Here is a 14,236-nt window from a genome sequence, read left to right on the forward strand (position 1 = left end):
ACGAAATGCGCCGAGGGGGGAGGGCCCCCAGGCCACCAAGAAGGGAGAGGTGTCGGGAAACTTAAGAGAGGCTCAGTGAGGGAACGGACTGGAGTCTCGGGAGGAACACGTTCCCAGAAAACCCCTATGGAACCCCGGAACAAACAAGCCCAAATTCCTGATGGGCTGGTGGGACCCCGTTCCAGCGTGTCCCTACGGATAGAGGGGATCTTTGCGAAAGCCATCCTTGACACCGGGTCGCAGGTTACCTTACTGTACCGGTCGTTCTACAACCAATATCTGAAGCATTTGGCAGTAACTCCGTTTAACGCATTGGAGATTTGGGGCATAAGTGATGGTGATTACCCGTACGATGGATACTTGTCAGTGAGAGTGGAATTTTCAGAGGGAGATGTGGGAGTATCGGAAGCCTTTGAGACGCTGGTGTTGGTTTGTCCGGATCCGGTGGAGACCGGTGGTGCTGCCCTGTTGGTGGGGACTAACTCCCCTCTGGTGCGACGGCTCTTGGGAGCCTGTAAGAAGAAGGGGGGGGAGAACTTTTTGGAGACCCTCTCGGTACACCCCGTGTTCCGAGGAGTGTACGAAGGAGTGAGTGACCCCCAGGGGCTGGACCCGGAGTGCAAACGAGGGACGGTGTGGTGCACTCAGGCGAGGCCTAAGGTGATACAGCCAGGGGAGGCGGCATTAGTGATGGGAACCCCCAGATTCCCCGGATTGCCGCCGGGAGAGGCCCTGCTAGTAGACGCCCCCGACGACCTGGAAAGGGAGTTCTGGTTCCCGGCTGGGGCGCTGGTGAGACCTGAATTGCAGAGGCCCTCAGCTGTACAGGCACGGCGGATGGGGGTGATGATACGGAACATAACGGAGAGGGAGATCACCTTTAAGCGCGGGATGCCCCTCGCGCACTTGTTCCCGGTGACGGTGATGTCCAGCGCCCCTGTGAAGCCCACTGGAAGAGAACTATTGGGAGACGGGGGGCGGCTGACTGAGGAGGCCTTTAATTTTGAAAACTCCCCTGTACCGCCGGCGTATAAGAGCAGGCTGGTGGAGAAGATGCTGAAGTTAGGGGATGTCTTTTCTCAGGGCGAGTTTGATGTAGGGTTTTCCAAGAGCACTCGGCACACCATTCGGGTAACAAATGACACCCCGTTTAGGGAGAGGTCGCGGCGGTTGGCCCCAGCAGATGTGGAGGATGTGCGGCAGCACTTGCGGCAGTTGAAAGATGCCGGGATTATTGCGAGAGGTCCCGGGTTCAAATCCCGGACGAGCCCCCACTTGTAACGTTCCGTTATTTTGGCTCGTGTATGTCTAGGGGAAATCCCGCCCAGCACCTGCTTCAGCAGTCCCCTCAGGGTCAATCGTCGCCCGACTCAATCACAAACATCAATCATCAGCCAGCACACCCAGTAAATTTTAACACATACACTTTATAGATATTACTAATTCTAGGGCATTAATATACATGTGATACAGAGAGGAAAGTAATGAAAAAAAAAGGCGCCAACACTTATTCAAAGTCCAAGTTCTTCGCGCGCTACCGTTGGAGCTCAAGTTCGACGTCAGACGACCACCCGAATTCCGTCGACCCACGGCTCGGGACCACCCGAAGTGATCGACCGGAGCCTCTCCGCACGTCCGCCGTCCTCCTCGTCTCTCCTCCCGACTCCCCGCCAAAACTCAGTCCACAGTCATATCATACAGCATGGCATCCGAAAACAAAACGATACATAACCACCCATTGGCTAATAGCACCCTCTTATCACCCTCTAAACCACAATAAACTGCTAGCGCAAACTCTCTGCAGCGTTAAAACACAACAAAGCCGCATTCCACAGATTAACATAACAAAAATCGCCATTTTAAATGTAACAAAAGAAAGACCCCGTACACAGGTGCAGTCATGTGACATATTATGAGCGATGAAGTGACCAATCCATGGCCTTTACATGGTATTCACTTACCACTGCAGAGAATACATATTGGATCGGAATGACAGGCAGTAAGGAAGATGGGTAGCGTGGAGCCGTCTTCTGATCCTATGTCACCTCTTTCTAAAGATATAATTTCATTTTTTAAAGGTGCAGAATCCTTGTGGCTTGAGTTAAGAAAGTGCAAGTGTAGAAAGAACCTGATGAGAGTTGTATACAGGCCTCAGAACAGTAGCCAGGATATACGCTAAAAATAACAATGGGAGATAGAACAGGGATGACAAAAGGACAATGTGGTGATGGTCTTGGGGGTATGGTTTTCAATATGCAGGTAGACTGGGAATATCAGGCTGGTCCTGGATCACAAGTTAGGGAAATTGTAGAATATCTACGAGATGAATTTCTAGAGCAGCTCGTGGTTGATCCCATTTCCCATTAGAGGATCAGCCATTCTGGATTGGGTGCTATGTAATGAACTGGATTTAATTAGTGAGTTAAAAATGGAGAAAATGTGATGCTGATTGAAAGGAAGGACCGTGCAGGTGCATTTCAAATCTAAGGTGTAACTTGTTCAAGGCAAAGTTGCAGCTGAAGTTTGGTATCGCTGTTGGAGTTGGAATGAACAATTTTGAGAGGAGTCTATGTGGAAGTGTTTCAATGCCGGTTCACCTAACCCGGGTGTGAGTTTGAATCGATCCAAGTGCCGAGCCAATTTGGTTAGATTGAGAGTAGCTTTGGCCTGTGCAGCTCAAGTTTGTCACTGCACTGGGATCTGGGTCCTAGAGCGAGGTACTACCCAGTGCTTGGAGATTTAAACGATGGTCCATTTAGACTGGGAAGTCCGAGGGTCAGCACCAGAGACGAGGATTGGGATGATTTTGCTAGGTCTCCTGTGATGTTCATTCCTCTCTCTGCAGCACCGAGGCTGTGAACTGCTCGTCTTAGAGTTTTGCAGCATTTTTGCCCTGCAGATATGATGAACTAAGATCGAGGCTTGAGCCTACTCCTGCTGACCCGGGGAGCGGATCTAAGGATTCAGTCTAGCTCCGAATGCCACCGTTTGTTCTGATTATTTGCATGATGTGTGTGTTTTATTTTCTCTTTCTCAGTGGTTATGGTCTTTTTTAAAAAAAATGTTCTTCAGTTTTTTTTGGCTCTGTGGCTGCTGCCTGTAAGAAATCAAATCTCAAGGTGTATAATTTATACATTCTTGGATCATAAATGCTTTTTCAATCTTTTTAAATGGATGCTGGCTTGGACCAGAACCAATAAGAAAATGTTGTAGGTCAGTCAGATGATCCATAGCCAATGACACTGAAATGCAACATTTGATAAGGATTTAATATAAAAGCAGAGGCCTTCAAAGGCAAAATAGCAATAACTTCGAAGATTAACCATCACAGAACAAGGGTGAGAGACCCTACGTGTAACACACGAAGAGTGGATCAGGACTACAAGGAACACCTGGCCAGCGTAGATTCTTTCTACTGTTTGGCTATTCAGGAGAGTCAGGGAAAGCAAGTGTGTGTGTGTGTGTGTGTGCACACACAGGTACTTGTTGGTAATCACAGATTCTCTCTGTGCCTCTCTGATCATTATTACAAGGGGAAAAGCGCAGATAGATGCAGACCAAAGATGAAGAAGTATCCTAAAGGGAGGATGACACATGCAAGGCTGACAAGGGAAGTCAAAGACAGAATAAAATAAATGAGATGGCATATAATATGACAAGAATTAATGTGCTTCTAGAGGATTGGGAAGCTTTTAAAGACCAATAGAAGGGGACTGAAAAAGCCATAAGGAGTGTAAAGATAAAATATGAAGGTAAACTAACCAATGATATAAAAGAGGATATCATTTTTTTCAGGTATATGAAGAGTTGAAGAAAACTGAGAGTGGATATCAGACTGCTGGAAAAGAACACTGAGGATGCAGTAATGGGGTCAAAGATATGACAAACATGAATTACTTTGTGTCAGTCTTCATTGCGTCAGAAATTAGAGAGTGTTTGGGGGCAGACATGAATGTAGTTGGTATTTCTAAGTAGAATTTGCTTGAGAAGCTGAAAGGTCTGAAGGTGCATCAGTCAACTGGACCGGATGGGTGACAGTCCAGTGTTCTGAAAGACGTAACTGAAGAGATTGTGGAGATATTTGTAATGATCCGTTGACTGGTGGTGTTCTACAGGGGTCGATGTTGGGACCGCTTCTTTTCCAGTTATGTGCCAATGACAGAATTGACAGAATTGCTGGTTTTGTGGCGAGTTGGCAGATAATACAAGGATTGGTGAAGGGCCGGTTGAAATGAGGAAGCACGGAGTTAACAGAAAGACTTAGATGAGAGAAATGGGAAAGTATTGGCAGATGGAATATAGTGTTGGGAAGTGAATGGTCATGCAGTTTGGTTTGTTTCATGGTTAGCTTGAGAATAAGGATCTCAGAGTTCCATACTGCATACATACTTTGATAATAAATGAACCTTTGAACCAATAATCTCTAATCTTGCCGACAAAGACACGGCCATCACATTCTTCTATGCCCGGAGTGTCCTAAATGCAATAGAGAACAATTTTTTGCTTCACACCAGTCCTTTATTAAAGTTCACACCATATACAAACAGCTAGTATTTAAATCCACACTTCCATGTGTTGGGATGTGGATCCAATATCTAAGTTTATCCACACAGATATATCCTGATTCTTATTATTACCGTTACATTGATTTGGCAAATTGGAAAGATTACTGATTTGTTCATAAAGTTATATTGTGGTTAAATGTAGCATCTATGTTAGTTAACAAATCTATTAGCCAAAATTTTTCACTCAACTTGTATAAAGCAATAACCTGCTGGAGGAACTCTGTGGATCAAGCAATATTTGTGGTAGGAAAGGAATTGTCGACATTTTGGGTCAGGTCCCTCTGCTGAGGACACCTTTATCAGTTCTAATACATGATCTTGACCCAGCATCACCAATCCCTTCTCCCCCACCCCCACCAACAGATGCTGCTCGACCCACTGAAGATACCTCCATCTCCCTGTTTTTGTTCCGGATTCCAGCACCTGCACTCTCGCGTATCTCTGCTGAATGTTCATCTGTTCTCGCATTTCAGCTTCTAGTTGTTCATTGCTGGCGGTCAGATTTATTGCTTGGATAATTAGTGTGATCCAGTAATCACACTGATCGTGGATTGATGGTGGGAATGTAACAGCCAGAGAGAGATGACAAGTTCCCATCAGCCTCTGGGAGGGAACTCTGCTGGTGAGAGAGAGATCCACAGAACACAGAGCAGAGTGGAGGGAGGACACATTATCAACACAGGGTCAGTATTGAATAGAGATGACCGCTAACCCAGATCACTGAACCAGCAGATAAGTAGGATGTGGAAGCTGACATTCTGTACAGGGGAGAGTTTGACGAATTGTCTAAGGATAACATACCCCCTTATAATTAAAGAGCTGATAGTTCAGGTAATTGTGGTACAGCGTGGAAGGGTATATGAGAGGATTGAAAAAACATGGATAAGAACTGGACATGTAGCTTTTATAATTAGCTACCAATGACTAGGCAGAGTCTGGAAGCTTTATGCGGGAATGCATAAAATGTGTATGAGATATTTGGTGGTAACTCTGGAGTCCAACAAATGCTGAAGAAATGTCCACAACCCTGTCTCGGAGGAGAACTCACTGCATTGAAATCTGGACGTATTCACCTGGAGCAGGTAATGTATGAACTCAAGTAGAGGTTGTGAGACTAAAAAGTAACCAGAATTGTTTGAAACTACATGCTAAAGCTTTGATGTGTTTGAACGAACCATGATTAATCAAGAAAAGTTAGCAGGCATAATTATTGAGTGTTGTGTTTCTCACGCATTGCATTGACTACAAAATAGAGGATTCAGTGGGTGGTTGGGGGTAGTTTTGGGGGAAATGTCCATGGACTGTGGGAGGGAACTCAATGGGTTTGGGAGAGCACTGTAGGCTGCAGGAAAGGATTCAGTGGATTCAGTGGGTGGGGAAATGCAGGTGATGGGAGGGAGTGTCTGTGGGCTGTGTAAGGGGATTTAATGTGTGGCACATATTACACTGGGTCATATGGAAATGATGATCTCATTCACATCCTTGTGGTTCTGAGATTCACCAGCTAGAATCTATGGATATACTGGGAGAAAATCCCTACCCCACTTTAAATGTACACATCTTTTTTGACTACTTTCTTGCTATGGATATAATAACTTGTGCTATAGTGCCCAGCACAGTTACCAGTGTAGCAAAAATCTCAGCATTCTCCCTTATAAATTCCGTAAAACTCCACTTTTTTGTCTCTTCATATTTCTTCTTCAGGTACTCGTACCTCTGCAGAGCCCTTTGCGCATCCTCCATCCTGCCTTCAACCTCGTATTTCTTCATCTCACTCATCATATGCTCCTTGGCTTCCTTCAGCTCTTCCACACTGCACGTTTTACCCTCCTCAAATCTTTTCCTGATCTGCTCCATGATTTCCTTATTCCTGCATTCCTCAAATACTTTCCTCTTCTGCTCCATCATCTTCATCTCCTGTTTCACCCTCGAGAGCTCCTGTTCCAAAGCTGACAAAAGGGCAAAGGATGAACTGGTTAGTCTGTGCAGAGAGTGTTGAAGGGATCACTTCCCTAGGTGCCCGTGACAGGACATTGAGAGGGAGCTTCACTCACTGTTCAGTCTAAGAAACACATAAAATGCTGGAGGAACTCAGCAGGTCAGGCAGCATCAATTTAAATGAATAGACAGTCAATGACATAGGTCGGAAAAGGGAAGATGTCCTGAAAGGAGAATACAGGGAGTTAGGAAGGGAGTTGAGAAAAAGGACCGCAAAGGAAGTAATCTCAGGATTACTGCCTGTGCCACGCGACAGTGAGAGTAGGAATGTAATGAGGTGGAGGATAAATGCGTGGCTGAGGGATTGGAGCAGGGGGCAGAGATTCAAGTTTTTTGATCATTGGGACCTCTTTTGGCGCAGGTGTGATCTGTACAAAAAGGACGGGTTACACTTGAATCCTAGGGGGACCAGTATCCTGTCCGGGAGATTTGCGAGGGCTACTGAGGTGACTTTAAACTAGAATGGTTGTGGGGTGGGAATCAAATTAAACAGACTAGCAGAGAGGAGGTTAGTTCACAACAGGGGGATGGGAACCAGAGCAGGGAGACAGAGGGGTGTAAGATGAGGGTAGAAGCAAAAAGTAGTAAGGTGAAAAGTAAAAGTGGCAGGCCGGCAAATCCAGGGCAAAAATCAGAAAGGGCCACTTTTCAATATAATTGTATAAGGGCTAAGAGTGTTGTAAAAGAGAGCCTGAAGGCTTTGTGTGTCAATGCAAGGAGCATTCGTAACAAGGTGGATGAATTAAAAGTGCAGATTGTTATTAATGAATATGATATTGTTGGGATCACAGAGACATGGCTCCAGGGTGACCCATGATGGGAGCACAATATTCAGGGATATTCAATATTCAGGAGGGATAGACATGAAAGAAAAGGAGGTGGGTTAGCATTGCTGGTTAGAGGAGATTAACGCAATAGAGAGGAAGGACATTAGCCAGGAGGATGTGGAATCGATATGGGTAGAGCTGCATAACATTAAGGGGCAGAAAACGCTGGTGGGAGTTGTGTACAGGCCAATTAACAGTAGTGTTGAGGTTGGGGATAGTATTAAACAGGAAATTAGAAATGTGTGCAATAAAGGAACAGCAGTTATAATAGGTGACTTCAATCTACATATAGATTGGGTGAGCCAAATTGGTAAGGGTGCTGAGGAAGAGGATTTCTTGGAATGTATGCGGAATGGTTTTTTGAACCAATATGTCGAGGAACCAACTAGAGAGCAGGCTATTCTAGACTGGGTATTGAGTAATGAGGAAGGGTTAATTAGCAATATTGTGGTGAGAGGCCCCTTGGGTAAGAGTGACCATAACATAGTGGAATTCTTCATTAAGATGGAGAGTGACATAGTTAATTCAGAAACAAAGGTTCTGAACTTAAAGGAGGGTAACTTTGAAAGTATGAGACGTGAATTAGCTAAGATAGATTGGCAAATGACACTTAAAGGGTTGACGGTGGATATGCAATGGCAAGCATTTAAAGATCGCATGGATGATCTACAACAATTGTTCATCCCAGTTTGGCAAAAGAATAAATCAGGGAAGGTAGTGCACCCGTGGATGACAAGGGAAATTAGGGATAGTTTTAATTCCAAAGAAGAAGCATACAAATTAGCCAGAAAAAATGACTCACCTGAGGACTGGGAGAAATTCAGAATCCAGCAGAGGAGGACAAAGGGCTTAATTAGGAAGGGGAAAAAAGATTATGAGAGAAAATAGCAGAGAACATAAATCTGACTGTAAAAGCTTTTATAGGTATGTGAAAAGAAAAAGATTGGTTAAGACAAATGGGGGTCCCCTACAGACAGAAACAGGTGAATTGATTATGGGGAGCAAGGACATGGCAGACCAATTGAATAACTACTTTGGGTCTGTCTTCACTAAGGAGGACATAAATAATCTTCCGGAAATAGTAGGGGACAGAGGGTCCAGTGAGATGGAGGAACTGAGGGAAATAAATGTTAGTAGGGAAGTGGCGTTAGGTAAATTGAAGGGATTAAAGGCAGATAAATCCCCAGGGCCAGATAGTCTGCATCCCGGAGTGCTTAAGGAAGTAGCCCAAGAAATAGTGGATGCATTAGTGATAATTTTTCAAAACTCTTTAGATTCTGGACTAGTTCCTGAGGATTGGAGGGTGGCTAATGTAACCCCACTTTTTAAAAAAGGAGGGAGAGAGAAACCGGGGAATTATAGACCGGTTAGCCTAACATCCGTGGTGGAGAAAATGCTAGAGTCAGTTATCAAAGATGTGATAACAGCACATTTGGAAAGCGGTGAAATCATTGGACAAAGTCAGCATGGATTTGTGAAAGGAAAATCATGTCTATCGAAACTCATGGAAATTTTTGAGGATGTAACTAGTAGAGTGGATAGGGGAGAAACAGTGGATGTGATATATTTGGATTTTCAAAAGGCTTTTGACAAGGTCCCACACAGGAGATTAGTGTGCAAACTTAAAGCACATGGTATTGGGGGTAAGGTATCGATGTGGATAGAGAATTGGTTGGCAGACAGGAAACAAAGAGTGGGAATAAACGGGACCTTTTCAGAATGGCAGGCAGTGACTGGTGGGGTACCGCAAGGCTCAGAACGGGACCCCAGTTGTTTACAATATATGACTTAGATGAGGGAATTAAATGCAGCATCTCCAAGTTTGCGGATGACACGAAGCTGGGTGGCAGTGTTAGCTGTGAGGAGGTTGCTAAGAGGATGCAGTGTGACTTGGGCAAATTGATGAGTGGGCAAATTCATGACAGATGCAATTTAATGTGGATAAATGTGAGGTTATCCACTTTGGTGGCAAGAACAGGAAAACAGATTATTATCTGAATGGTGGCTGATTAGGAAAAGGGGAGGTGCAACGAGACCTGGGTGTCATTATACACCAGTCACTGAAAGTGGGCATGCAGGTACAGCAGGTGGTGAAAAAGGCGAATGGTATGCTGGCATTCATAGCAAGAGCATTCGAGTACAGGAGCAGGGAGGTAATACTGCAGTTGTACAAGGCCTTGGTGAGACTACACCCAGAGTTTTGTGTGCAGTTTTGGTCCCCTAACCTGAGGAAAGACATCCTTGCCATAGAGGGAGTACAAAGAAGGTTCACCAGATTGATTTCTGGGATGGCAGGACTTTCATATGATGAAAGACTGGATAAACTAGGCTTATATTCATTGGAATTTAGAAGATTGAGGGGGGATCTTATTGAAACGTATAAAATCCTAAAGGGATTGGACAGGCTAGATGCAGGAAGATTGTTCTTGATGTTGGGGAAGTCCAGAACGAGGGGTCACAGTTTGAGGATAAAGGGGAAGCCTTTTAGGACCGAGATTAGGAAAAACTTCTTCACACAGAGAGTGGTGAATCTGTGGAATTCTCTGCCACAGGAAACAGTTGAGGCCAGTTCATTGGCTATATTTAAGAGGGAGTTAGATGTGGCCCTTGTGGCTACAGGGATCAGGGGGTATGGAGGGAAGGCTGGTACAGGGTTCTGAGTTGGATGATCAGCCATGATCATACTGAATGGTGGTGCAGGCTCGAAGGGCCAAATAGCCTACTCCTGCACCTATTTTCTATGTTTCTATGTTTCAGCTGCATCTCGGTTTCAGGACTGAGAGGGAAGGAGGAAAATGCCAGAATAAAAAGGTAAGGTAAGGGGAAAGACACTAGCTGGAAGGTGACAGGTGAATCCAGGTGGGTGGGAAAAGTCAAGGTCTGGAGAGGAAGCAATCTGATAGAAGAGGAGAGTGAACTATCTGAGAAAGGGGAGGAGGAGAGAACTCGGGGTAGTAATACGCAGTTAAGAAGTAGTAAAAGGTCAGAGTGGGGAAGAGAGGAAGGAGTGGTGGGAAATTGGTTTACCAGAAGGAAACATCAATACTCATGCCATCAGGTGGGAGGCTGTTCATGTGGAATATGAGGTGGTGTTCTACTACTCTGAGCATGGCATCTTCTTGGCACAAGAGGAGGCCAGCCACCGATATGTCAGAACAGGAATGGGATTTGTAATTAAAATGTTTGGCCACTGGGCATTCCCGTTTGTGGAGGATGGTGCAGGGGAGCTCGAAAAAGCAGTCACCGAACTTAGAATGGGTCTCACCAATGTAGAGGCCACATCGGGAGCATTAGAAACAAGACTCCAGCAGATTTGCAGGTGCAGTGTTGTTTCACCTGGTAGGACTGTTTAGGGCTCGGAATGGAGATGATGGAGGCAGTGTATGAGCAGGTATAGCATTTAACCTGCTTGCAGGGTTAAGTGCTGCGAGGGAGATATTTGGCGGGGGCGGGTGGAGAAAAATGGATAAGTGAATCATGGAGGGAACGATCTCTGCGGAAAGCAGAGGGAGGGGCAGTAAAGATACATTTATTGGTAGAATCTTTTTGGAGATGGCAGATCTTGGAGAAGATGATGTGTTGTATGCAGAGTCTCACGGGGTGGTGGGTAAGGACAAAGGAACTCTAGCACTGTTAAGGTTGTGGGAAAATGGGGTAAGTACATATATTCCATAAATAGAAGAGATATGGGTGATGTCATCATCAGTAATGGAGAGAGGGAAGTCCCATTGTTTAAAGAAGGACATCACTGTTCAACTGGTTTGTTTCCAAAATATCATTTTTAGGTATTTCTCAGATTATTCTTCACAAATATGCATGCAATCAAAAACAACATATTTAAACACTCATGTGTGTCCTCCTCAATCTCCTCCACTCCTTTTTCAGCTCCCAGAAATACTCCTGATAGAAGAGATAAACGTGACCTTTGCCCATGACCCTATGGGATGGGAAACTCACCTGCTCCCCCTCAACATCTCTCATAACAGTAAGAACAAATCTTGAAAATGGGCTGTCCTCCAGCCGATCAAAGTGCTAGTTCTTGAAGTCCCGGTACATGGACCTTGTCCACGTGTGATAGAATGAGCTCCGCCCACAGCAGGTGGTGGTCCGAGCATAGCACCAGGTGCATTGGAGAATGATACAGCACTCCCCATGAATTGTGCCATTTCCAACCTCGAAGTCAGTAGTCAGTGGTGTTTTTTCCCAGGGACTAGGATGAGAAGAATCATCCTACAGGCTACACGGCAGTCCACCTTCTCACTGTCAATGGACATCAACACCTGAAACTACCACTCATACCTGACCCCTCTAGGCAGAAGCCACTTATAGCTGACACGTGCATTCCTCTCTCTGCAGCAAGTCTGCCAGGCCTACCAGCTTGTTCCATTTCCTAACCCCAATATCAGTGGTGGAGAAATCCTCAGACATCTCAGGGGAATCTGGGCCTGTTGGTAGACACAGGGGAGGGACCCTCTCCACATCAGGTATCAGACTGAAGGATGACCTGATTGTTCCTGGCTCTGGAAGTCCATCCAGATCCATGTCTTGAGGTAGACATGAGCAAGTCACCTCATCACAACCCTTTGCACAGTCTCTGAACCCTGGTAAACAAGTCGAAGGAAAACATTCCTCATTAAGAATTGGGCAGCTCTTGGCCTCCCCTGGAGTCTGAACATAAAACACCATCTTTATGGTCTTCACCCTCCTTATTACCCAGTTCATTGTCTCAGCAATAATACTGGGGGTCCCACACCACTGGAGCACCATTACTCTGCCCACGAGAGGGGCCAGTGCCCCACGGTTGTTTTCCATTCCCATCACCCACGGCCACAATCGGTGTAAATGCTGGGGTCCCACTCCTGCAGCCATCATCCCACCATATAGCCTGTGTTCTAATTGACACTATCCAACTCCTTTCTCATCCCACTGTATTCTCCCTTGTTTCAGCATAATACAATGGGGTTTGGATCAAATTATTGCACCCTCCATTTATATGAGATATTCACTTACACCCTGATCACCCTTTCCAATATAATCTCCAAATAGAAGATCATTACCATCTTTCATTACCCAGGATGACAAAAAGATACATTCCCTTGTAGGTTCAGTAACACATTGTTTTGGAAAGCTATAAACTCCTCCTCAAGACTGTCTGGACCAATTTGATTTGTCCATACAATGTGAAAGTTCCCACCACCCCTGCTATCTATTCTATCATGCATCGGATACATTTGTTTATTGCCTCTGCCACTGTAATGTTATTATTTCATGCCACCACTGCGCCCTACTGCCTCCTCGTCTTCTTCTATCTTTCCCCTCTCACTCCTGGTATCCCATGCCTCTCAGTATCTCAGCCCCTTCACCCCTCTGAGACCTTCTCTTTTTATCCCACCACTTCCTATAATCTCTCCGACCCTCTACCCACCCCTGACCCCCAACTCCACCTCCTGCCATGTCTTCAATACCCTGTCTGATCTTCCTCTCTCTGAAGTGGAGAGTTCTGTCCTTAGCCAGGACCTTCCCTTATCCTCCATGTGCTGACACCTTAATGAGTTCAGAAATCAGTATCAGGTTTATTATCACCAACATATGATGTGAATTGGTTGTTATGTGGCAGCAGTACGGTATAGGGCAAAGACATATTGTCTATACATTTCAAAAATACATGAGCAGTGCACAATAAAGGATTATTGAATTGGTATTTATGCTCGCGTTCCAATTACACAATATGCCAAGCTCTTCTGTTGTCCCTGTACCTGTATCTCTTCAATAAGGATAACCAACTGATGACCCCTACTCCTGCTCTTCCTACCTCCTCCACTTGGGCACCCCACTCTGGCCTTCTATTTATGTTCTTTGGGAGACCCAACACCAACTTCTTAACAGGAACACGTCCAAGAATATCAGCACACCCCTCCCTGATCTCACTATGATTTTGGTCCTTCTGATGAACACTGAGGTGAGGTACCCAGCAAGAGTGTCTTGAATTTTTAGTTTTCATCTGGAAGAGTTAATTTTAAATCTACAAATACACCCTGACCTGAATATTCTGAGCATTTTGTTTATTTTCTCACCAGAGACACGCATTTGTTCTGCTGTCAGCTTGCTGTCCATTTCCTGTACATGGTCTAGACGAGCTTTTTCCTCTTCCAGGAAGTGAGTAAGGACCGCCCACCCCTACAGAGAACAGAAGATACAATCATTCACGTCCAACTCTCTCCCATTACACCAGTCCACAAGGGACCAGAGGCAGGCTCTCACTATCAAATATCTAGTGCTACGGATTGATTCACAATTAAGGAACTCCTCTTACCAATCTACAGGAAATTGGTAAAACCACAACTGGAGACTATGCGCAATTTATATTGTGGCTTTGAACGAAGGCAGAATGTCTTTTTTTAAAATGACACAAGGATAAATTGTAAGAATGACACAAAGAGTAGAGAATTGGTTGTGTGAATGGATAAGGATCAGGCAAATCGAGCACAATGTGGGACAATGCAAAATATCCATTAGGTCAGAAAGGTAAATAAAAACATATTATCCAAATGGGAGAGGTTGTGAAGTTCTGAAATGTAGAGGGATCTGCGTGTCCTGGTGCAAGTGTCGCAAAAAGTTTGTGTGCAAGTAAGTGGGAGAGATAGGGTATCACAAAAGTAGAAGGGGGAAAACTTCAGTGATATCAGGTTTTGATGAGATTACAATCTGGAATATGGTCAGTATAGGTCTCTTTTAACACTAACACACTGGAAGCAGTTCAGAGATGGGATCCTGGACTGATATCTGGAAGGACAGATTACTTTACTAGAGAAGGTAGGACAGGCTTGGAGTAGACACTTATTTGGA

General features: G+C 45.0%; 1 protein-coding gene across 5 annotated transcripts in view; it reads right to left on the reverse strand.

Moving 5' to 3' along the window:
- Positions 1 to 4,507: 4,507 nt before the first annotated feature.
- Positions 4,508 to 14,236, reverse strand: part of LOC140204958 (guanylate-binding protein 1-like) — a 51,015-nt gene continuing 41,286 nt past the window's right edge. For all 5 annotated transcript variants that reach the window (XM_072271978.1, XM_072271979.1, XM_072271977.1 and 2 more), the window contains 2 exons: positions 13,465 to 13,567; positions 4,508 to 6,514 (listed from right to left, as the gene is read on the reverse strand). In XM_072271978.1, the coding sequence (XP_072128079.1) occupies positions 6,135 to 6,514; positions 13,465 to 13,567 (483 nt within the window). In that variant the 3' untranslated portion in view covers positions 4,508 to 6,134. The remainder of the gene's footprint in view (positions 6,515 to 13,464; positions 13,568 to 14,236) is intronic.

This window comes from Mobula birostris, chromosome 11, assembly GCF_030028105.1.
Source record: "Mobula birostris isolate sMobBir1 chromosome 11, sMobBir1.hap1, whole genome shotgun sequence".
Lineage (NCBI taxonomy): Eukaryota > Metazoa > Chordata > Chondrichthyes > Myliobatiformes > Myliobatidae > Mobula > Mobula birostris.